This window comes from Gavialis gangeticus, unplaced genomic scaffold, assembly GCF_001723915.1.
Source record: "Gavialis gangeticus isolate Ggan-Ray unplaced genomic scaffold, GavGan_comp1, whole genome shotgun sequence".
NCBI lineage: Eukaryota > Metazoa > Chordata > Crocodylia > Gavialidae > Gavialis > Gavialis gangeticus.
In genome coordinates, this window is record NW_017729022.1 from 72,984,574 (window position 1) to 73,008,687 (window position 24,114).

Genomic DNA, 24,114 nt, shown 5'->3' on the forward strand with positions numbered 1-24,114 from the left:
AACTGAATGCAGTACTCCAACTGTGTCCTGACCAGTGTTGCATAGAGGGGGAGGATCACCTCCTTGGACCTGCTTGAGATGCATCTGTGGATGCATGACAAAGTGTGGTTGGCCTTCCTGACTGCATCCCCACACTGCCGGCCCATGTTCATCTTGGCATCAATAATGACTCCAAGATCCTTTTCTGCCTCTGCACTGATGAGAAGGGAGTTCCCCAGCCTGTAGGTATGCTGCTGGTTCTTCCTCCCCAGGTGCATCACCTTGCACTTGTCAGTGTTGAATCCCATCCTATTCTCATCCGCCCACCCCTGAAATCTGTCTAGGCCCAATTGTAACCTATTCTTTCCTTCTAGCATGCCCACATCCCCCCACATCTTAGTGTCATCAGCAAATTTGAACAGGGTGCTTTTTACCTCCTCGTCCAAGTCACTGATAAAGATGTAGAACAGTGCAGGCCCACGGACTGAGCCCTGGGGGACCCCACTGCCCACATCCCTCCAGGTCGAAAATGACCCATCCACTACCACGCTCTGGGTGCGACCCTCCAGCCAGTTGGCGACCCATTTGACTGTGTAGGTGTTGACATCACGGTCCCCCAGTTTCTTAATGAGAACGGGGTGAGAGACAGCGTAGACCTGGCCACAGAGACTTGAAGAAGTATGCACTAGTCCATGGTTTTGACAGAAGTTTGTCATAAAACTAACAGCTGGAAAATTAGTTTGTGACTGTTTTCAAAAGGTCAGTTGTCTCGAACATACTGATATTGCCAAGTCTGTGCACTATTAGGGAAGGCTAACAAATTACTCAGTGTTCCCCCAAAACGGATTGTAATCACAGACTCATGATGTTCCAGTGTGCTGTACCTCATGAACTATATTCACATTTCTGAATGTGTCATGAAACCAATGGAGGTATGAAGAAAGGAACCAGCAGCCTGCCACAGAAATACAGAGGAATCCTTTGGCGGTACATACACATAAACCTAAATTGGGCCAAATCTTCAGCAGCTATAAATCTACATGGTTAATGAAAACCAGTGGAGCTACATCATTTTACAGTGGCTGAAGATCTGGCTCACTGTTTAGAAACAAAAGAAATCTGATGTGCACTACCTCGTACAAACAGCTCTGTAGAACATTTCTCATCACCAGCTGTCACGTGGTAGCGGGCGTCATCAGTCAGTGAGCAGTTATTGATGAATAAAATTCTCTCGTTACCTTTGTGCTCAAAAATATATCTGTAGGCACAGAGCAAAGTTATGTTATCAAAATTGTTGGCCTTTGTTCTTGTTTTTCTTGTTTTTATTGCAACTATGAAATTCTGTAGGGATTATTCTGGGGAAAATCACTGTCTGCATAGAGAGTTGGACTAGACAGCTTGCAAGATCTTTCTGGAGAAGGATGGAGAAGAACTGTTAATGCTCAGTAGCAAGAAAGAACATAGATTAGTTTGGCACCAAACTCCCTTAGGCTTCTCTGAAAATCCCAGACATGATTATGTGGGGAAAAAAATGTAAACTGATTCTTGAAGACAGCTGAAGAAAATGGTGGCTGAAATCCTAGACCAGTTAAGACAAAAATAAGCACTGACAAGAGTTGAAGCATCCTTCTAATGCTCTTAATATTTTTACATGGACAATAATAGCTGACATACACTGATGTTATTGGTAAGCTAAATGCCTCAGGGGATTGGTAATTGTATATGGAGCTTTGGTAGGGAGCCTTTCACCTTTATATCACTGGTTCAAAGTGGCTCCAGGTTTGTCATGACCAATGCTTATTAACATTTCATGACTGTTCAGCAGCTTGTGAAATAAACTGAGGCACTCAGTTGAATTTCTACTCTGTAGGAGTCCACGCTTCAGTTTATGGAGGACCCTGCTGAACATTCACAACAGATTAAAATTATTATGCATTTTCTGTTGCCCATTAACTCACTCCCCACTGCCTGGGCCATGTTTAAAGGGCTCAGTGCAGGCAGGGAGCCTCTTCCTGGCTGAGTGGGGGGTGGGGTGGGGTGGGGTGGGGGAGTTCTTGGCTCTGCTTCTGCCCCAGCACCAGCCCCGGCCCTGGCCCCAGGGAAGAAACCCAGGAGTCCCCAGCACATGCTGCCCCTACCCCGTGCCCCCCGCAGCACAGCCCACATGTGCGCAGCCCAGCCCCAACTATTTTATTTCAGTGACTTTATATCACAATTAACCGTAATTTTGATTTTTCAGTGGCTCAGGGGGCCCAAAAAACTATATCTTGCAGGAGGCCCTAAAAAATTGTGGGCCAGCCCTGACTAAAGTTTGCACTGGTTGGTGCAGTAAAGGAGATGAAGGAAGTTGCTCACTGGGCACATCTACATGTGTGCCCAACTGCACAGTTGTTACTGTGCAGTCCCAGCACTATACAGATTGTTTCCGACCCTACTGTGCAGTAGCAACAAACTACTGTGCAGTAGCTCATTGCTACTGTGCAGTAGTGGCAGTGTGTCATGGTTTGTGCCTGCCGATGCTATGTCACTATAGTGACGAGCTACATTGCTACAGCGACAGCATCTCATGTAGACATGCCCACTGAATCCTCTAGTAGCAGGCTGGCTTGCCACCATCTGCATGGCAAGTCAAGCAGTGCCATGGTGCAAGGATTTTAATCTGCCAAGTGCACTTTGGTATTCTTTAGAGCAGGAGCACTATGACAGTACTCCTGTTGGTTAATGAATGTAGTTGATCTAAATATGAACATTAAATGGATAAAACACTCCTTTCCTCCCTTCCTTGCCACCCACAGCTCCATGCTCTTTTAGGGGCACAATGAATGAGCTAATATACAAAGCAATGGGACCAAGTAGGTAGAGACAATTGTATTTCTGATGATTCTGCTATGGAGAGATTCTGGTTTTCTGCTTGTACAGGACTAGAAAAAACTAGCTCATTTTCAGACCAGGGCAGAGCTAATAGTACCATATTTATTCACATGCCACATACCTCCGAATAAAACATGCATCTTATTTTGGAAAGGCAAAATGAAGAATTTTTTTTTCCTTTTAACCAAACTACAGGTTTCCCTCACTATATGTGGGTTCTGTATGTGCGAATTTGCTCTTATGTGATAACCCTTTTTATACCAAAATTAGTTATATGCGAGGTAAATTCACTTTTATACTGGTGTATTTTATTTACCTCTCTGTGCTGGGGGGTCCAGAGCACATTCTAAATTAATCCATATTATAATGTGATTTTTTCTTTTAAAAATATAAATTAATATTACCATTAGTATGTGTATAACTTGTTTCTGGTTTCAATATAATAAAATGTCTGGAAAGAAAATTGGTGTAAACTTGTTCAAAGAGAGAGACAAACAAAAACAAACCCCTTCTCAAGGGAACAAATGGTATTTTGCTTCATGGAGAGTATAGGAGAGGAGGGTTTTTATCACTATTCATATTCAGTAAAATCACTTACTTTGTACTTGGTCGGATTTCTTGGCCATTTTTATACCACTTCAGCTCCACTGTCGGATCTGCCAGCTCCACAACAAACCTTACTCTACCCCCTTTGTCCACTTGATATGCGGGATCTAGAACTTTGGCAAAAGCTGTTATGGGGTAGTGGTGGTATTAAAAAAGAAAGAAAGGAAGAAAGAAAGAAAAAAGGATGATGAGAAAGAAATGAGAATGTGAATGTTATCTCCACAAAGCAAAACTGAACAAACATTGTAAAAAACCCATTATTACTTCAGACAAAAAAGTATTAATATACTATAGGTATTATAATCAAATCACTTGCAGTGAAACTCTTTATTACTGTTACTTCTGGGTTTGCCAACTAGGAAACCCTTACCAAGGTAAAATTCCTAATGAATATCCAGTTGCCTGAGTAGCTGCTCTGTGATTTAGCTAAAAGTTAATGATATCCCAAATTGTTTCATTAGATTGGAATATGCAAAGTGGCATTCCATTTGTAATTAGAACTGTATTTGCAAAACATTTGTAAAAATATGATGTCAGGCAAAATTAGCCAAGTTTCAGATCCCAGTATAAGCTCAAAATGCCAATGAGGTTTGTCAAAAAGAGGTATTAAGGTATGTAAGACTGCTGAAGTGAAAACTCAGCTATAACCCTGGGGTGACTTTTTGCAGAGATCATGTGAAATTTATGGTTCACTTAATTTAAACCTAAACCCAAGTAAAACTTGGGGATTTCAAGAGTTTCACTTTGAGTTTTCACTTTTTTTTAAACACAAAAGAAAGGCCCAAGAGAGCATATACATAGTAGATTGAAAAGTAAATGCACTGTTCTCACAACTAATTGCCCATCTCTACTTTATCAATTTAGCAAAGGGATTAATGATACGGTTGCCTCTGCTAGCAGGTGACAGGATTCAGTGACCCAGGAGGTTCCTTAGGGTATGTCTATATTTCTATTTCTTTGGCTATCCTGTAGCCTCCCCTTTAGCTCAAGGCCACCAATTATCTGCATTAAAAGACTCTTAGCTTGTTTGCCAACGGCAATCCAGACTGCCCCCAAAGGTTTTCCTCAGTTCAAAGCCAAAGGTCAACCCTGGGCTTATCTTATCAGAACTCACCCAGCCATACAATCTTATCTGAATCATAGAAAAATAAGGCTGGAAGAGACCAGAGAAGGTCATCTGATACAACTCCCTGCTCAGGACAGAGTCCCTGTCCAAACCACCACAGCCAAGTGTTTGTCTAAACTGCACTCAAAACTTCCACAAAGAAGGAAATGCACGCCCAGCAGTCCCACGGCTTTCTACCATCTTCTTACCCTTGTGTGTCCCACTTCCTGCTTCCATTACCTACAATTAGAGTGAAGTAAGGAAGCACAGACAACCAGTGGGCAGACTGATTCCTAGAAAGGCTCTGCCCAAGACAACTCTCTATTCCTCAAGTGGAGCTCTTCAAGGAATCAGTCTGCCCACTATTTGTCTTTGCTTCTGTGCTTGATGTGTAGCCGTAACAAGATAATATAGATGGATAGGGTAGGCTAATGTGTCTTAGGCCAGATGAGAGTGACCCCCAGGGTCACTCCTAAGTATCACTTGTAGACATCTCCTTGCAATTCTATTTCTATATGTTCCTAACTACTGTGCAGCCAACCTCAGTTTATAGTGAAGCCGGGGGAAGATACTGCTCCTCCCTGTTCTAGCCCTTAAGAGATTTCCACAGGAAGAGAGGAACAGCCATGTTGGCTCACATTAAATTCCTATAAACAATCAATTGTGCAATTACATGCCTATGGCAATGGAGACATTGGTAATTTCTCCGTAACCCAAAGCAGTTGATAATGGTCTTATTTCTAACAAAGTTTGCTCTTCTATGTGCATGTTTTCTCCTAACTCAGAGCAAGTTTAGCTATTCTATTACTCAACTACATGCCTAATCTTTTTATGAATCATCTCTTTTGAATTATCAATTTCTTTGTCCCAACAATATCATTTGGACAAGGTTCCTTAAAGGCTTTGTTTAATTAAAAAATGCAAAATACTTCCTTTCCCTTTGTCTTTAATTTTGTTGCTTTTCACTTATTTTGAATGTCTCTCTTTTTCTTGTTTAATGGGAAGGTAAATAGAAGAGAGAGACTGAATTTTTCTACACTATTGGAGTTTGTTGGAACTGAAAAGTGACATTGCGGTGTGGTGGGAGAGGTTTTAACAGCAAAGAAAAAATGATGGACTTCTGACTGTCCAAATGACTGCAAGTAATTTTAATTTTCCAAATGAGACAGCAACAAGCTATGTATTTTGATTCTAGTTGCAATTGGCAGGGTTAAATAAATAAATATACATAGCTTCTGGGTTTTCTGGACCTGGGGAATCTGGTATGGGTAAAGTGGGTTAAGTGCAGATTATTTATATTCCCTGGATACTAATGTCAGGGGCTAGAGCCTGGTACAACCAACCTAGCTAGGGAAAAACAGTCTGAATAAGCCTACCCTGAACAAAACTGAATGTACTGGCATCCACAGGGGTTACAGTGAACCTGCATGTAACTTTAAAATTCTTGTTTTTATAACATGCCTTAATAGGTTTAATAGCATGGTCTCCACATGCTACAGTCCTTAATCAGGCAACACTCCCTTTGAAATCAGTGCCAGTCTTGCTGAAATAAGAACTGCAAGTTAGCCAACTGAAACAGAGATTTTTTTATAAATACTGAACAGGGCACAGATTTACATGAAGCAAAATCTGCCCCTACTTACTCTCTTTCAGTACCTCTGCACAAAATCAAGGTAGTTTTTGTCCCTGTATATTTCATGGTACTTCAGTCATATTCTTTCTCTTGAGATGACAACAACTGTTTGACCATTAGATGTAAGAATACTCTGCCTTCCTCATACCTGCACTCTTCTTCACTTCCCTCTTCATGCGCTTCAGACGTTTTAGCATGCCTCTCAGATCAGTGATACCATACTGAAATGCAATCTTCTCATACTCATTGGGATTGGCATTCTTCAGGAGTTCCCACACATCTATCTCAGGCTCTTCCTCTTGTTTAATCTCCCTAACAGTAGCAAAAAAAAAAAATGTTGTAGCATATTTAGTGAGACGTCACTGAATTAGAAATAAGGGACCAGAGGGACATTAAAGTGCAAGGTTATGCTAGAAAGATTTTGGCCAAGTTTGTAGATTTAAATTAAAATTTGATTTAATTTAAGAATGGGTCTGAGCAACCAAGGTCTACTCTGAATTCACACTTCTTCAGGGAAATCAAATCCAGGAATGCAGTTTGGCCCTTTCTAGACTGAGCAGAAATTCTAACTTCTCAAAAGTGTAGGAAGAGTTTGGGTCTTGGGCTTTAGTAAGGGCAACAAAGAAGTGGCTGTACTTTGTGGGAGTTTTTACATTTCTTCATGAAAAACATCCATTAAAAATATTTCAGAAACATAAGGGCTAATTTTGAACCCATTTAAACAGGTCTAACTTTACTGATTTTGTTGGAGTCTGATTCACAAGGACTTAACTAAGATCAAAGCCTAAGCTCAAGAGTCCATAATTATCGTAAAAAAAGACCATGATTCTGTGAATGCAGACTCTGCTCCTGCAATTGGATCTGACCTATGTTAAAACTCAAGAGAGTCCACAGAAATTTGTGCAGGCTTAAGAGTACAGCTGTACTTCCCATATTGCAGGAATAAAGCGTAAATTTGGTATGAGGCCAAGAGTTATGGGTTGCCACCTTGACCTGGTCCTGTGACATAAATCTGTTGGTTGTAATACTTACCCCAATTTTAGGAATGGGAAGCATTTTTTATATCTCTAGAGTTCTGTTTGTTCAAGTTTGTTAGATTTCACATTACAGTTAATTGTATTCAGCTCCTATCTTAGAGCCAAGATAGTTGGCTGATGAAAAGACAACTCAATTTTTAGAACTGATAGACATTAAATGCAAGGGTCAGCCTGAATAAAATGGTTATTTTAGTAAGTGAGATTCACCAATGATCTAACAAAAGAGAGCTGCTAATGTAGTTGAGAACTTAGAGCAGTGAGGATAAATGTCTTAACCTTCTTTCCTAGAAGAATGGTAGCTGAGGGAAAGGTCGTTCTTCTTAAGTCTGATTGGTTCTGGTGGAATAAAAAAATTGGGCAGCAGAAGAAGAAAATAATAAGGATGAAAAAATAAAAGAAAATCCTGGCAGTCTTCTATGTATATACGGTGAGTAGAATATTGGACCAAGAGCCATCAAATGTTATCTTTCTTGTAATGTATACAGAAGTGTTGGGATAGCTGAGATCTGTAATAGCATTGGATCAGTGATTATGGGACAGCAATATAGTATATGGTATAATGTATGCAGTTTACAAGCATTTCTTGTATGGTAGTGTTATTTTAAATGGCCTACCACTGACAATGTTTTGAAATATTTTCAGCACATGTAGTTTAACATTATGCTTAAGCATAATATAAAGAATATCATTCTATGTTTTATATCTCATTTTTGCTTTGTGCTTACAATTTTTGGACACTCACTACTTACTGCATAAAGTGATGTTTTGGTAAGAGTTTTCCTGCATGTAGTCAGGTTAGAACCAGCTTACAAACAAATGTAAAAGCTAAGACACACGGCGGGGCAAAATTCTTATCTCAATGTGTTTAAGACATTAACCGTGCAACTCCTATTAGCACTAATGAGAGTTGCACAAAAACATCCATGTAAAGATGGTAATGTCTGCCCTTTAAATCAGGCTCCGGTTGAGAAAGAGGATCTGCATGTCCTGTTCTCAGCTGTTTAAAACAGTCTTTCTATTCCCCTTGCATAAATGGAGAACATTTTGACACTGAGCAAACAAACTTTGTTCCAAGACTGTAATATTTGTACCTGTGGATAGTGGGCAAACAATATTTATAATTTTCTTGATAGGCTTGCTGTAAATCATTTGGGCCACAAAATCTCATCTCATTTTTTTTCAAAGATGTGCATTGTGTTGAAAAAAGTTTTTTTTAAGCTGTAATGTTTGGGTTTCTATGGGTGTCTCTACATGTTGCCCTATATTGCTGTAGCAACTTGCTGTATAACTGTAGCGTGTTGCTATGGCAATGTAGAGTGAAGTGGGACTACACGTGACCAGCAGCGACGTTGCCGGAGCAGCACGCTTCCCCGTTTCAGTGTGCCTCTATGGCGAAGTAGAGGCAAAATCTAACTGTGTGCTGTGCACACAGCACAATATGGCAATTACGACGCAGTAGCATCATTGCCATACGGTGACCTGTAGACGTACCCTATGAGATCTTACGCTTTTGGGACTTCACAGCATTACTGACACATTGACAGTCATGAGACATACCCAGTCACACAGTATGTCATTAAGACAGCTAACTCATTTGTCTTCCAAATAAGACCAGCACAAAACTAAAAAGCAGGCAAGATTCAGATTTTAGGCATTTTAGACTTTGGGTGAAATATATATACACAATGTACTTATACACCCACTGGTAAAAAAGATGTAGCATGTTTTCTTAAGTACTGTAGCAAGCCAACAGACTAGGAACATATCTGAATACTGCTTCCAAACATACTGAAACATGTATGTTTAATTGCCCTATTAGTACTAATGGTTGGTTAAATCTGACTGGGAATTAAGTAGCAATCATACTTCTCAGTCAGTTAAACTCATAAATGTGAGATTGCATTTCACCAATTTAAATGGGGGAGGCAAAACAGTCAATATACCTTTTTTAAATTACAACATTTAAAAACAGGTTCAATGAAAAGTTTGGTTTGCCCATTAAACACAACAGTTATACTATGTTTCAATGGATATATCATTTTATCATAAAAAATAATGTATTTATGTCAGTAGAATGATAAAAGATACTGTTTCACATTACCACAGAAACACTGAAACTTCTTCACATGCCTTCCATATATTAGTAATAAAAAACCCCACACAGAAAGTCATTAGAACTGTCACATTATTCTTGGGTTAGTATGATAAATAAATGAACATCTTTAAAATAGAAGATTCTAGTTAGGGATGAGAAGAAAGTAAAAATGGAGACCTGGTGGATACGAATTTGTTCAAAATTCTTTTGCTTTCAGTTATTACTATAAAATTGATGGTTGGTTCAATATTCTGGTCCCAGCACATTTTTTTTTTCCTTTATATGAAACAACTTAGACAATTCAGTAGCTAAATTGCTTATACAGTCTCTATTATCACACTACTTAAGCACCTCAACTTTTTTTTCTCAGTCAGGGGTAAGCAATAGTGGAGATGAAGGCCCGAATTCCGCTCTGCTTCCAGGAATGCATACCCAGCTCCCACTGAATTCAGTGAAAGTTGTACCATTGTATCAATAGGCAAAACAGGTCCCAAGGTTTACAGTTCCAATAGGGTATAGTTGTCTTAATAGTGCTCAGATCTTAAATGAACTATTGAAAAAATGATGCATAGTTATTTAGCTGTCATCATATAAAGGGAAATTGAATATACCAACACTTCTATCCAGGTGTTCTCGTACTGGAACAAACAGGTGGACATAAGCTCTTCCTTATATACTAGAATTGCAAAGCTGTACCACAAGCCACCTGAAAGCAATTTTCCCCTAAGATTGTAAGCCGGTATCAAATTTTAGGTATGTTTTCAGCATCTCATAAAGATGTCTAACTGTTCTTTGTTTTTTAAGTCATATCATAAAGTCATATCATTAGTGTAGGCCAGGGGTACTCAACCTATGGCCCTCAGTCTAGTTTTGCCCACAGAGTTGTATCATGCTGCCTGTTGGGCTCTCTACAGGTCTGGAAATTTGGCAGTGGGGGAATGGCAGCAGTGTTACTTGCCACTTACCTGCTGCCAAATTTTTAAACCCCTGGGGAGCCAGCAGACAAGATAGTGTGGTCCTGTATGCTAAGTCTGATGTGCAGGGCTGGGACAGTACAGAGCCAGACTCCAACATATGGGGCCTGATCCAGGCACAGGGGCTTGGGATGGTGTGGGGCCCAACCAGGGCAGCGTGAAGCCTGATACAGTTGGCACAAGGCCTAGTGCAGATATGCAGTGCCTGATTCAGGTATGTGGGGCCAAAACCTATGTGCTACCCCTGCAAAGGATCCAACCTGCAGACCAGCCCTGTGCCACTCATCTAGCCCCTGGAACCAAAAGTCGATCACCACTGGTGTACAATAAATAATAATTGTACTGAATTTTCTAGTTGAACCAGAAAGAAGGAAAGAACTGAAAAGCCACTGTTCATGTAACTTAAAATCCTCTTCCATGGTTTGCATGCACTGAACAGGAAAAGTACATGGAAACAATGTCAGTCCCTAGAATGTGTAAGCACTGGGCGTGTCTACACATGCATTTATGCCAGCTTAAATTTAGTGTGCAGTAAGCGGGAATAGGTCAGCATCTACAAGGGCAGGTGGTCAACCTCATTAACACTGTGTATGGAGTGACTTGGGACTAAAGTTAGTCTACACATGTTACTGTGCAGTAACTAATTGGGCATAAATTTGATACCTGCATGATGCAGATATCAAATTTACTCTCAAGCTGGCATAACTTGCCATATTTACTGCACAGTACAGGCATGCACGTGTAGACTCATGCTTGTACTGTGCAGTAATTTTGGTTACTGTGCTGTCAATGTGCACGTGTAGATGCACCCACTGTGTGCAGTTTTTACTCTAAAAATACTTAATAAAGTAAACTGAAAATGTACCCAAAGGATTAACTTCACCCCTGTATTTCCTTATGTTCACACCAGACTCAATTTTTTGAACTGCTCATCCCTGCATAGGAAAAAAAAAACCTCATGCAAACACAAAATAGATAGTCTATAGACTAAATACTGTGGGTCTCTTCCAGCAAGAAAGCCTACGACAACCTAAAACATTTGACAAATCTGAGAACTTTCTTTCCTGCCAGTTACATTTACATGATAGTTAGCTCAAAGTTTGCATTTTCTATTCTAAGTATTAATGTTAGAAATACCAGAAGAAAGTAAAAATATCAAATTCCTGAGAAATGATTAATGCTAAACCTAACTCTTTCTGTGTGTGAACTTAATGATTTCCAATCCACACCTGCTCACTTCATCACTTGGTTCTCACCTACGTTTCAGGAGACCACTAAAGTCAAGTTCTCCTGCATCGTCTTGTCCTTCACCGCTGTTATTAATAAAGAAAAATCAAATCTTTGTTTAATACAGAGAGACTAAAACAACACACATTGCAAACACTCTAGATATACTGTATATGCAATACTGTCTAGCCACACAAGTAATTGTATAAAATCAACACAAACTTATGTTCTTTCCCACACAGCCATGTTTCCATAACAAGCACCTGTGGAAAATAACACAAAAGGTTTGTATTGTTTGTTGTTATACTTATCAGACAAATTTTTGTAGCTGCATACATAAATTTGCCAAAATTTGTGTTACAGTTCAGTAACACAAATGCACTTAAGCCAGCCAACACAAAGGGCTTTGTTTTTGTGTTCTAATAATATGTTTATATAAAAACAAAGGGCTTGTGCTGATCTTTGCTATGAACGTAAAGCAAAGATTTGCATTGTTGTGTATTCTGCATTTAACAATGCATACCATGTCAAATACCAGATAGCACAGTGTTATATACTGTGTGTGTCAGTGGAGGAAGAAGTCAGGTAAAAATACTATTTTGTACTCTTAAGAGAGGACTTGTAGCCTTTTTAAAAGATGCATTCCCTTGTAGAAGGTGTTCTGTAGGAAGGAAACTTCATTACATCTATACACAGAAGAAAATGCTCTGTTGTCGGGGTGATCCTTGTAAAATGAGAGGTAAAATCCTGGAGCCACTGAAGTCAACTGCAGTTCTTTCAGTGATGCCAGGGTTTCACTTTAAATTTTTCATAAAGTGGTTTTCTTAAAGTTTTCAGAAATATCTTCTTCTGTTTGCAGTGTTGTTGCTGCTGAGCCATTGTGCTATGTTTAAAAATATACCCCTAGAAAGGAAAGCACCTTGAAATTAGTATCTTTCTGAGCACGCGTTTGCCCTTTATAGCTCATATTTTTTATAAAAAAGAGTTACGTCTTAGTGACAGTTATGAAGTTTGCTTATTTGCTTAAATTTAAAAAATAACATTGGTCTTCTGCGTGTAAAATTCATTCCATTATTTATATTCATTTTTTATAAGAAAAATGATGATTTGAGAAATATAAAGATCACATCATATCAGTGGTTTTACTGGTTATTTAATCCCAAATACAAATAATTTAGGAAAAAATATTTAGAACTGAATGCTTTGTAACCAAGTTGTTTGAAATGTGTGTATTTTAATGTTATTGTAAAGATGAATCTGTGACATGCTTTTTTCTATTCTGAGATAACATGGGCCCAATTTCTATCTTATTTAAGTCAATGGGAGTTTTGCCACTGGCTTCAATGAGTGCAGGACTGGACCCACAATAGCTTTTATGCCATAGCTGGTAATTTTCAAGAAATATATGGTAATATATTTTATTGAATAAATAAATATATATATATAAAATACGTTTACTGGCTTCTTTTTGACCTGTTAGAAATTGCACTTCAATCTCATTTTAAAGTTTATACTATTATACATGATATCTATGATATAAGGTTACTTCATCCCACCCACATCCAACTGCTTCAAATCCCACTTCTGTCATCTTTATTTATAATGCCACCTATTAATAACACTTGATACATTTGGCTAGCAGAGATAGTGGTGGATGAATGTGTGCTCATAACTTATTGAGGAACTTCATAGGATCACAAATTAAAGTTACCTTCTTTTGAAAGCAGATCGGATGTCAAGGGATGGAGCAGCCTGAGAAGATTCTAAGAAAGCAAAAAAAAAGTTTAAAAAAGTTAATAGAAATATTTGATTTTCTTGTTTAAAATGAGTTCAGTTCCACTTTTCAGTGGACGCAGCATATGTGCTCTTCCAGCACTAAAAGCTACCCAGTGCAAGTCTGCTCAGTGCTGAAGTAGGTGTTTTTTAATACTTTCCTCTAATCTACATTCTCCATTCCCATGCACAAGACTGAATTGTGTGATGTTTCTCTCACATTCCCTCCCCACCTACACACATGCATGCATGCACATACACACAACCCTTTCTCTCTAACTCACATCCTCAACTCTCCTACATATTCTTGCTAAGCATTTTACAGAATAAATGATGACCTTGTATACAATCATAGGTCTTGTGCTGGCTCCTGGCACAGGGATGCACCTGAACCAGGGCCGCTCCAATGGAACAACACTGATCTACAGTGAAGTAATGGATGCAGATAGTTTAGCTTCTGGGCTAGCATGCTAGTGAATACATACAGACTCCTAGGCTTTTTGGGTTAATTGACTGTCAGCTCCTGAACATGCCCTTAATTGTGGCCTGCTTTCCTTACTGATGAACAAATATTCTGGCCTTGGTAATTTGGTAGGCTTGTTTTGCTAGGGAGGAACAAATATTCTACTAGCTGGCAGAGCGCTGCTGGTCCTGAGTATTCAGGAAGGTTGCCTAGACCTGTCTTGTCTAGCAGCTGAAATTACAGGATTAGGCAATCAACTGTACATTTTAGGATCAAGCAATAACTTTTTGGGGGATCAATAGGTTTAAATGAAAAGAAGTTGAATCTTACCATGGACTTCAAGATCAAAAGTGCAGCTATCAAATTTATCCTTATATGTTACTTCACATCGGTAGTTCCCAGCATAATTTTCCTTAGCTTGAATGATTTGCATCTCAAATGTGTAAATCTTAAAGTCAAACATAGGGTACAATAAGTCTTTTAGTTTGAGATCTATGTCTACAAGTCAGAAGTTAAAAACTGTGGACTAAATTGAGGGCTTACTCTCTTAGCCTCATATCAGAATGAGGCCTAGCTGTGTTGACCATATTCCAAGTTCTGGCTCCTTCAGAGCCTGTTATATGCTAGGGAAGGTAATATGATACATCATGTCATTAATGGACAGAGCATCTTTGGGAAGTATGTGGTAGAGCCAGGTACTGAATGCAGTTCTCCCAAATCCCTATCTACTGCCTTAATGATCAGACCCTCCATCCTTAGAGGAACAAATGGTTAAAAATAGCTTTACAAGGCTTGGGATTTCCCTCTGGAAGAATTCAAAAAAAAAAGAAAGAATAAAGAAAAGTACCTTGCTTAGACGTTCAAATGTCTCCTTCAGCTGAAGGTGTTTTCCTGCTTTACTGGCTAGATCCATCCATTTACCTTTGAACCACTTAACATTTGGCTTTCGAAGAAGATCTTTGGCTTCTACTTTGGCTACAAATGTAATATTCCCCCCTTTGAAAAAAGAAAAAAATAATACAGTTGTTAGTAAAAATGTGACTATGATGTAAAAAAAAATTCTCATATTACAGTTTTGTGGGGTTCTCGGTAACAGTATCAGGCTCATGAGAGTCAAATGCATTCAGACAAAGGGGTTGTTTAAATGGAGGACTTCAGTGTAGTATAGAGATACCCATCTGGGCTTTGGCTGAGCTAGTCTGGATACTGCATTCCAGATAGTCATGGCAGCACATTGCTCTTCTGAGTCTACAAAGCAGAATTAGTCTAGCTCAAGCTCCAGGCTACACCAATCTCGACAGCAAGCTAATTAACTTATCTACAGCACTGTATGGAGACATTACACTGCTTTCAATTTGGGAGGTAGCATGACAGCAACGTGGCCTGCCACACAATAAGCTTGTAATGAGAACTGTTCTGTCAGTGACAGTGCATGAATAAATAGCACAATTGATCACCTATGTCCTCCAATAGATCAAACCTACCCACATTCACTGTTTGTACATTATTATTCCATTTAAACTGTGCCTTGAATTAATTGACTGAATATTTTCTTTAGAGGAAGGCTACATTTGGCCTAAAATTGGAGCATACAGCTCCTACTGGAATCAATGGGAAAGAGATGTACCTGAAGGCAGAATCTGAACGTTCTGCAAACTGCACATATGTTTGCAGATTTCACTTGTGTCTTAAAACCCAGCATTTAATTTTTTTTCTAGGCACTTACCAACCCTTACTGTACCACCCTGTGGTTTTTCAACAAATAATGTGGATCTCTGAGAATCATCGCACTTCTCTGTTTCATCTGGAGTTCCTTCAGACCATACTGGTATGCAGAAAAAAAAGGGAAATATTACTTTTCAGCCTGGTTTATTCTCTCCAAAGAACACTTACCTGAATTCATTAATCTCTGTAAATTTATTGCCTCTTCTCTTCAGACCTCCTCAATAACCTAAGTAATTGACATCCCATTGTCAGGGATGAGGCTGTTATATTATCTAGAACTCCTTCAGGAATACCACCTCTGTGGTGGAAAATGAGATAACATTGGCTGTGGGGGTGGACTGGAGCGTCTGGTACAAATACCGAGAACAACTTGCATTGCACCAGAGATGTGCCTAGAAAGCAGTTGTGGCTGAATATGTGAAAGGGTGGTTCTATATTTCTCAGTAATAAAGTAGAAGGTTTGAAAAAAAATTATACCACTTCAGGGTTAATGCTGGATTGAGCTTCCTAGTTTGTGTTAGAATAATTTCAGGCTGCTACATAGAGATAAAAAATGCAATTTGCAATCCTCCAGCAACCCAGGATGCACCACCTTCAGTCCCCCCACCTTCCCCAAAGCAGGGATAGAGTTCAGGTGTCCTGCCTCCTAGTCACATCCCTGCTCACTAGCCCTCGAATGGCAAGTCAGAGCTCTGCAAACAAGAGACAGTATTCACTTTTAATGTGTGACTGTTCATAGCACATTCTAACTTTTAACACCTTTTAACATTGCAGAGATTTAGGATAGTCTAAGTGTCATGTCTAACTTCATGCTTGCTCACAAGCAAGACAGGAGTCGCCACTTAGTGCTTAATTTGTATAGGTTTCTCTCAATCCTGCAATCACTCGGCAGTGGGTACAACCCCACTGTTCTCGTTCACCTGTAAAACAAAGGAAGAAGAGGCATGCCTTTGCATTTTGATCTTTCCTTACAGAGACAGAAGAAGGGAGTTTGAGTCTCTGCATGTAACGAGGCTAGCCCTGTGCACTGGTTGAAGTTCAAGGAGAACTAACTACACCTAAATGTTTCAGGCACACCTTCATGGTTCCATTTCTTGTTGAAGTCAGTGGGAATTTGGAGTCAAAGTGGGCCACCATGACCAGAAAGGAAGCACGTGCAGGGCTTCTAGAGACTTTTCCTCCATGAGACCTTCTACAGTCCCTGGGTGTGGATTAAACCTGACTTCCAATGGAAACCCATGGAGAGTAAAAAAGAAAACATCTGAGCCACATGCTCCCTTCCTGGTGATAAGGTAAAATATGTGTCTTTTACTGTGAGTTAGAACTTGTGGAGTAAATACTAGCATTATCCCTCCCCAGTGTGGGCTGCTGCAGAGGTGAAGATGAGCACAACCAGTAAAGCTAGCACTACTATAGACATGCTGAAATGACACTGTGCAGAACTGCAGGGATAGTGTGTGTCTAATCCCCTTTGTGCCAGACTCAGAATCCCCCTTTCCATGGTTCCTCCAGGAAAAAAAATGCCTTCTACAGGTTGCTGAATGGAAAAAAAATAGCACTTATGTCTCGCTTGTTCAGCGCCTCTCAAGTTTTGGTCCCATCTTGCCCTGTTGTGGAAATAAAATATTCTTCTGAATGTACAGTACCTGTTGTAAAAGACTGTTTGTCAAGTGTCAGTATAGTCTTTACACTCTGTAAGGATTATTACTAAAGGAATTTTACTGTCTGACAAAAACTGCCCAAATACCTAACAAATAACTTCACTGATCATGGTTCATTACTCAGCCAGAAAAATGTAATTGAATTGCTGTATCTAATTAAAAGCTATAAAATATTTCAGGAGATCTAAAAATACTAGATGACTGTTTCTAGAGTATATAAAATAATGTTGTTTTCAGTCTTTTGATGCACTCTAGGTGTGGGAGTATCTAGTACCACTACTTTTTTTTGTATGTTATTCCTTGCATGCAGACACACAAACAGCTACAAATATGTTGTGCATAAAGACAAATGGGAAATGGTCACTAGAGTGAATACATTATGTAATAATGTCTGACACTTCAATTCGTAACATGCAGACAGCAGTAATCCTAAAAAATCACAGAATGATACTGAAAAAACAACATTATAGAACAACTTTAAGACAGAAAATCACTTAATTAGTTCTGTACCTTAACCCCTCTGCTCCATATAAACAGTGTTTCCATCATTTCCAAACAGAAAACAAGTTTGGTATGAATCAAGACTGGCAGGGGGCAATTATTCCAGGTAAATCAGTGGTTGAAGTACTAATTCAGCATTTCCTTTAAGAGACTGCAACCCCTGCAACTGCAAAGACAGGGGAGCGGCTTTATCTGCTTAAATGGGAAGAAAAAGGTCACGGTTCCTTAAAAGTTTCCTGCCCTTTTGGCTGCAAGAAGGGGGCAAGAAGGGAGGGCATCACCTGAGCAAAGGGCTGGACATAGGGCACATGTAAAGCAATAGCCTTTTGCACATTGTACTCGAGCAAATATACACACACACACTCTTGGCCTGATGGAGTCCTCTGTCACTCTCAATTCAGCAGCTAGCGACCAATTTCCTTTGTTTAAAAGTAATAAAAAATATTATGGTTGAGTGTTGTATGAAAATCTGTAATAAGAATTAAAGGTAAATTAGCTTTAAGAAATAATTCATTAATGATAAATTGCATTATACTAGGATTGGAATGTTTCATTTTCTTTTTTTTCCATCAAGAAGTCTCACCTGAATCTTTTCTCTGTCCCCGCTGTGTAGTCCCATCTGAAAGGAAAGAGTGATCTGGATGATACCAGTTTGGAGATTAGAACCTGCTTGACCTCAGAAATTATTGCTTTTTTAAAAAAATATTGCCTCTTCACATGTTGGAGGATTGGAATAAAAATAAAAATAAATACTGGCCATGTCTACATGAGATGCTTACTGTGCAGTTGTTACTGCGCAGTCAGTTAGTACTTGTATAAACACATGCTAAATGACTTTGCAGTAACTGGAGTTACTCAAGGAACAGCTGTGTTGTGATGCTGACTGAGCAGTAGCTCATGATTACTGCACATTAGCATTGCATCGCACTTCCTGCCACGTGATGCTACCGTGCAGTTGTCATGCGCTACTGCAGAGTCAGTGTCACATGTAGATGCAGCCGCTACATAGGGCCTTAATCATTGGGAAGTGTATGAATACAGGGATCTGGGAGAGGACTGAATGTCAAGAAGATGACACCCTGGTTCATTCATAGTTTATGGTCCTTTTGTAACAAATGAAGATGTAATGTGGAAGGAAGGCACAGGTGTGGAGAGCATGCATTTTTGGTGACTTCCCAAAGCTGGTGGCATCAGGATCATAAGATGCTCCTTTGCTCTAGATAGCCTTTTATCAGCCAGTTGACTGATGGCCTGCACTGAAAAATTCAAACCACGTGCCTTCAGTGGGGCAGCAGCACAAGCAAGCAGGCTAGGTAAGATAGTACATAGAAAACTACCATATTTTCTCACAAACTGCACACCTTAGAATATAATGTGCACCTTGGTTTTGAAAGGTGGAATGAAGAAAAAAAGAGTTTTCCAGAGTTTTGGTTACATAGAGCAGGGACAGAACCTAATCTTCATCTGACTCACCTTCCCTTCCTGCTTAGCTAAAGCCAAGCTCCTGCTAAAGCCTGGTGTCCATGGGTGGATCTGTGATTCAGAAAAAAGTTAAATACTCTCCAGCATTATGAAGTAAGAGGAAATAGAGCAGGAGCAACTAGCAGACAGCAAAACTGTGCTAAGAACGGATATTTTGGTTGATGAATCATCAAAACCATTAAAAAGAAGACATGATTGTTAGCACCTGTGGAGTGAAGAACAAGAGCTATTAAGTCTATGGACTCCATCAGCTCCCTGAAGAATAATATCACAGCTTCTAGACTGTGGCTCAGGCATCAAAGCAGCGTGCTTCTAACTCAGACAGAAAATAAGCTTAATACATATACCCCAATTTTGGGAGGGCTGATTTTGGGGGCAAATGGGTATATTATATGTGAGAAAATATGGTCTTTTAAATTCATAATGGACTTGGCTTAATAGTAATGTTGAAATCTGTTTTAGGTTTAACTCTAGAAAAGCACTCCATATTCATTTATATGAATGCACAACACATACTGAAATGTCACATAAGCCTTCAAAATGGGTTTGAAGAATGGCTATAGTAGAATCAAAGCTTTACACTGGTCCTCTACACACAGGTGTATCTTTCTCTGCATTGGTGGAAAACTACAGAACTGGGCCTTATTTTTTCTAGTGAATGAATAATCATTAATGAATGAATGAATTAATTAGTTAATTAATTAAAACAAAAGCATTATAATAAGCCTAACCTGCTGGTGGAGGACTAACAGAAGAGGTTTCATCTTCATCTGTGAAAAGAAATATCAATTTTTAAAAACTGTGTAAAGAGAAAGAAACCACTGGAGATCATCTGTTTTAGTACAAGCAAATGAAAACTTAAACCCTGCAAAAGAAGGGGAAAAATCATGATTGTCAAATCACTCATAATGGCAACTTCAAACTGATGAATAAAGCTTTGAGTGATTCAGTAGCTGAAATGGTAAACCTTAATGATCCGAGTAAGTTAAAAAAAAGGATGTGAAGATGTAAACTGTGATCTATTATTAAAACATGGATTTATATGGGAGTTGTTGAAGTGATTCCGTTTGTTAGATGTAATCCACAATAAATACAAAAAAGCAACAATGAGATTAAGGTCAACCATATATCTGACCTTCTGAAGAAGATGTTGTTTCACTGCTGTTCGCGTCTGAAAGTAAAACGTGTAGCACATACATTCAACATAAATAAACCATTTCATACATTTAAGACATCACACTTAAAAAATGCCATTATATTTACATTTTGTAACTTCCATATTAGAATATTAATTCAAAATATAAGAGTCAGGCAACTGATTTTTTTCCATATAAAAGTGAAACTTTAAAATATTGAAGCATTAGTAGACCACTGGGTTTTACTTTTAATAACAATGGATATTTATTATGGTATTAATAAATCACGTATGAATGATTCCATGTCTAATTTAGTAATTGTACTGTTATTTTGAAATCTTAGCCCATATACACTATCATGATTACAAATTTTTAAAAAATCTTGGCAAACTGTGAAAATACCATTAAAACTATAACATTAAAGGCTAGTGATAATCATGATTCTGAAAAAAAACCCTTACTGGCAAGATAAAAAGCATTCTCTACAATAGTCCAGGATCTTATTTAGTTAATCTGTTTGAATCTGTCATATTGAATTGAACACACTCAGAGCTTTAACTCTTAGGGGAAAATACTGGGCGCATCTACACATGTGCTTTAATTCACATTAGCCTCTTTTAAGGCGAATTAAAGGGGCACTTAAAAAAATCATGCTATTTAGTTAATCTGCATTAAAATAGGCTAATGTGCATTAAGCGTCACTTTAAAAACATGCTATTTAGTTAATACACATTACAACAGGGTAATGTGCATTTTCCTAGTACCTCACAGTGGAGGTACTAGATTTAATGTATGCATTAAAGCACATTAATAGACATGTAGACGCACCCAGTGGGTTTGTCTACATGAGACATTTACTGTGCAGTAGACTAATTAGCTGTGCAGTAAATGTCTTGCTGTCTACACATGCATCCCTATTAGGCTGGAGTAAACTAATTTACAGGCACTATCTTGCTGCAGAATAAAAAAAACTCCACAGCTGTCCATGTGTAGATGCTGACCTGGTTGGCTGGGGCATAAGGGTGCTTCAGGGCAAAGGGCTGCCTACCGGCTAGCCCCATGCTGAAGCATCCTTGTGCCCTAGCCATTTCTTCTACAGCACATTGAGCTGGGGGGAGCAGCCTCCTGAACCTCCTACCAGCCAGGGCTGCTCTGATCCAGCTCCATGTTCTGCAGGTGCACGTGTAAACGTGCATCCAGAAGAAATAAACTCCAGTGTGATAAGCATCACATGAATATGCATGTGTAGACATGCCCAGTGAGTGTTAATATTTTTTAAATGAATGTTAGTAAAAAAATATAACTTTTACCTGTATGCATGTTGAAAAGCTAGAACAAACTAGATATAATTATAGTTTTTATGGCACACAGACATGTTGACAGTTACATAAAGCTGTTCAATGGAAGTTGTCATTTGCAAGTTACTATAAAACTTCAGGTAAGTTCCTAAACGGTGTGTCTACATGTCGCCATATGGTGACATGGTTATGGTGCCATGCTTCAGTACTTCTAAAAGGAAGCACAGAATGGGTGGTTACTGCGCCATATGCATGGCACATGGGTAAATTTCATTGCTATGTCACCATATTGGCATGCTGTACCTGGGGAGCACACCACTACAGCAACGTAGCTGGCAATCACATGTAGACACACATGATCACAACATACTGAGTCACTACATTGCCATAGGGTAATGTGTAAATGTACCCAAAGAAAAGATAAAAGATTATTACCTGAGGTATATTGGAGGGAGGGAGAAAGGGGCAAGGGGAAAGGAGTGGAAGTGAACTTTTTTAGAGTAAAATAAATATTTAATTTCTGCCCAGGACTCAAGAGCAACAGTTTAATTATTTATTTCCTTGAATAAAATATTTAAAAAACATTGTTGCTTAATGAAAACATTTGAATCATTTTCTTGCAAAGCTCTGCTCATATGAATAATTCCTCCTTATGTGATTAGTCCAAGTGAATCCAGTGACATCTATTTTCATGAGTAAAGATTTGCTAGATCAAGGCCACTTTAAATATATAAATTATATGTACTATGAAAATAAATATTTCAAGAAAGTATCAAAAAGGCATGACATTATTCTTTTGTTTTAGTATAAACATTCTAGTTTTCTTTTTCTTTTTCTTTCCTGGGATGAGTTTAATGATCCCTATTAAATTGCATATGAAACTTAAGGACTAATTAAACCATCTTAAATTTTGATTGTGTCTATTTTTGTAAACTCCTAGTCAAAGCTAGGTAATTTGAAGGCTGATAAATTCAATCAAGCTACACCTTCATAATACTTTACTTATGTAATTGATATTAAGTTATCAAACTTCTCCTTTTAAAAAAATCCTTTGGGAAAGGATGTTGACAATAAAATGTAGACCTTTCATATAGGGTAAAAGGATTTCCCAACAAAAATGAACACAACACAAAGATCCTGGGAAGGTGATTTGTTATTCAAACTAAAAGTTTCAAAGATATGCTCAGTAGGACACATCCTGATGCACTCTGAGCACCTGCAACTTCTATTAACATCAGTAGGGACTGCAGATTCTGGTTTCTAATGGAGACATGATAATAATGAGGTCATGACAAACCTATTAAAAATTGAATATTGTGCTGATTGATCAGTAATTAGAAGGGATAATTGATTCCAGTGCAAGTATGATACCATGTTATATAAGAATTCAAAAGCATATTTCTTCCCCCTCCCCCACCCTTTTTGGTTTTGCAATAATGCCATTGTAGTTGATGAAGGCTGTGAAGAGGAAAAGAATACACTTCTGGCCTGAAAAATATTAATTTATGTCAGTCAGCACAATATGTTGGATGCAGTACATGTTATCTGATGAAAGATAATAATCATGACATAAAAGGAATGATCTGGCTTATTGCCAGTCTATTGAAAGATTTGACAAACTAGAAGAACAAAAAAAGAGTTATTTGGTTTGCAAACTGATGATTGTGATGGCACTAGTGCAACCTATGTTTCTTTCCAAACAAAATGTTAATGCAAACCACACCGTACATGTCAAGGCTAGTAAAATGTGATGACAAGGGAAACTATTCTAAAACAGGAAATGTCAGTGGGGCTATTTTGACTGATGAAATTAAAAAACTATCAGTCCATCACCCCTTAAATTTCTAATTTGCAGGATAGGATGGACTAATTATTAAATAAACAGGATGAATGGTTTTATAACAATGATTTATTCATTTTCTATGTGAAAGTGATGGGCTAGTCTATGTTAGAAATACCATCTATTTAAAAAATGACAAAGACCCAAAAATATCAGACCTGGTGGTAGGATTACGATCATTATTTCACTCTCCTTTTCCTCTGTAAGTAAAATTTTAATTGAATATATTTAACAATTTACTGCATAAGAACTAAATAAGCTGAAACTATCTGGTGCAAATAAGTTGACTCCCTTTATATATTTGACATATTTCTCTTCAGACTTATACTATATTGACTGGCAGAGTACATAATTCAGTACAGGTTTCCTCTCTTCGGTCTATGTTTATCACACATATTTATACTGACTTAACTGAAATATACCATGTATGAATTTATGGCCTTGTGTTGACATGGCATTCACTGAAGATCAAAGTCTTAAATCTTTAATAGGACAAGTTCTGTGGTGGGGAAAAAAACACAATACATTTTGCAAAGGTGTTCATAGAAAACTTCTGCATTTATAATTTGATTTTATTATTTAGGTCTGAATGCTGACTTTGTCAGTGTGTAAAAACCAGTGACAGAGTACTGACTTATTTATGTATTGCTGAGATTAAAGCCTTGGGTCCATTTTCTTTCTGTAGGATATATTGCTTTGAAATGGACA

The 24,114-nt window shown here is 38.4% G+C and overlaps 1 protein-coding gene and 1 long non-coding RNA gene across 3 annotated transcripts in view; one reads left to right on the forward strand and one right to left on the reverse strand.

Moving 5' to 3' along the window:
* MYBPC1 (myosin binding protein C, slow type) overlaps positions 1–24,114 on the reverse strand; it is a 126,356-nt gene that overhangs the window by 65,908 nt on the left and 36,334 nt on the right. The window contains exons 4-13 of the mRNA XM_019515379.1: positions 19,864–19,902; positions 18,234–18,269; positions 15,490–15,588; positions 14,611–14,759; positions 14,094–14,211; positions 13,239–13,290; positions 11,557–11,613; positions 6,343–6,506; positions 3,449–3,581; positions 1,113–1,237 (exon numbers count right to left, since the gene is read on the reverse strand). Of these exons, the coding sequence (XP_019370924.1) occupies positions 1,113–1,237; positions 3,449–3,581; positions 6,343–6,506; positions 11,557–11,613; positions 13,239–13,290; positions 14,094–14,211; positions 14,611–14,759; positions 15,490–15,588; positions 18,234–18,269; positions 19,864–19,902 (972 nt within the window). The remainder of the gene's footprint in view (positions 1–1,112; positions 1,238–3,448; positions 3,582–6,342; positions 6,507–11,556; positions 11,614–13,238; positions 13,291–14,093; positions 14,212–14,610; positions 14,760–15,489; positions 15,589–18,233; positions 18,270–19,863; positions 19,903–24,114) is intronic.
* LOC109296139 lies at positions 7,400–17,627 on the forward strand. Of its 2 annotated transcripts, XR_002096900.1 has the most exons (4): positions 7,400–7,658; positions 11,770–11,811; positions 15,482–15,591; positions 16,560–17,627. It is a non-coding gene; the product is annotated as an uncharacterized LOC109296139 (long non-coding RNA). The 2 variants fall into 2 exon arrangements; XR_002096901.1 differs by lacking the exon at positions 11,770–11,811.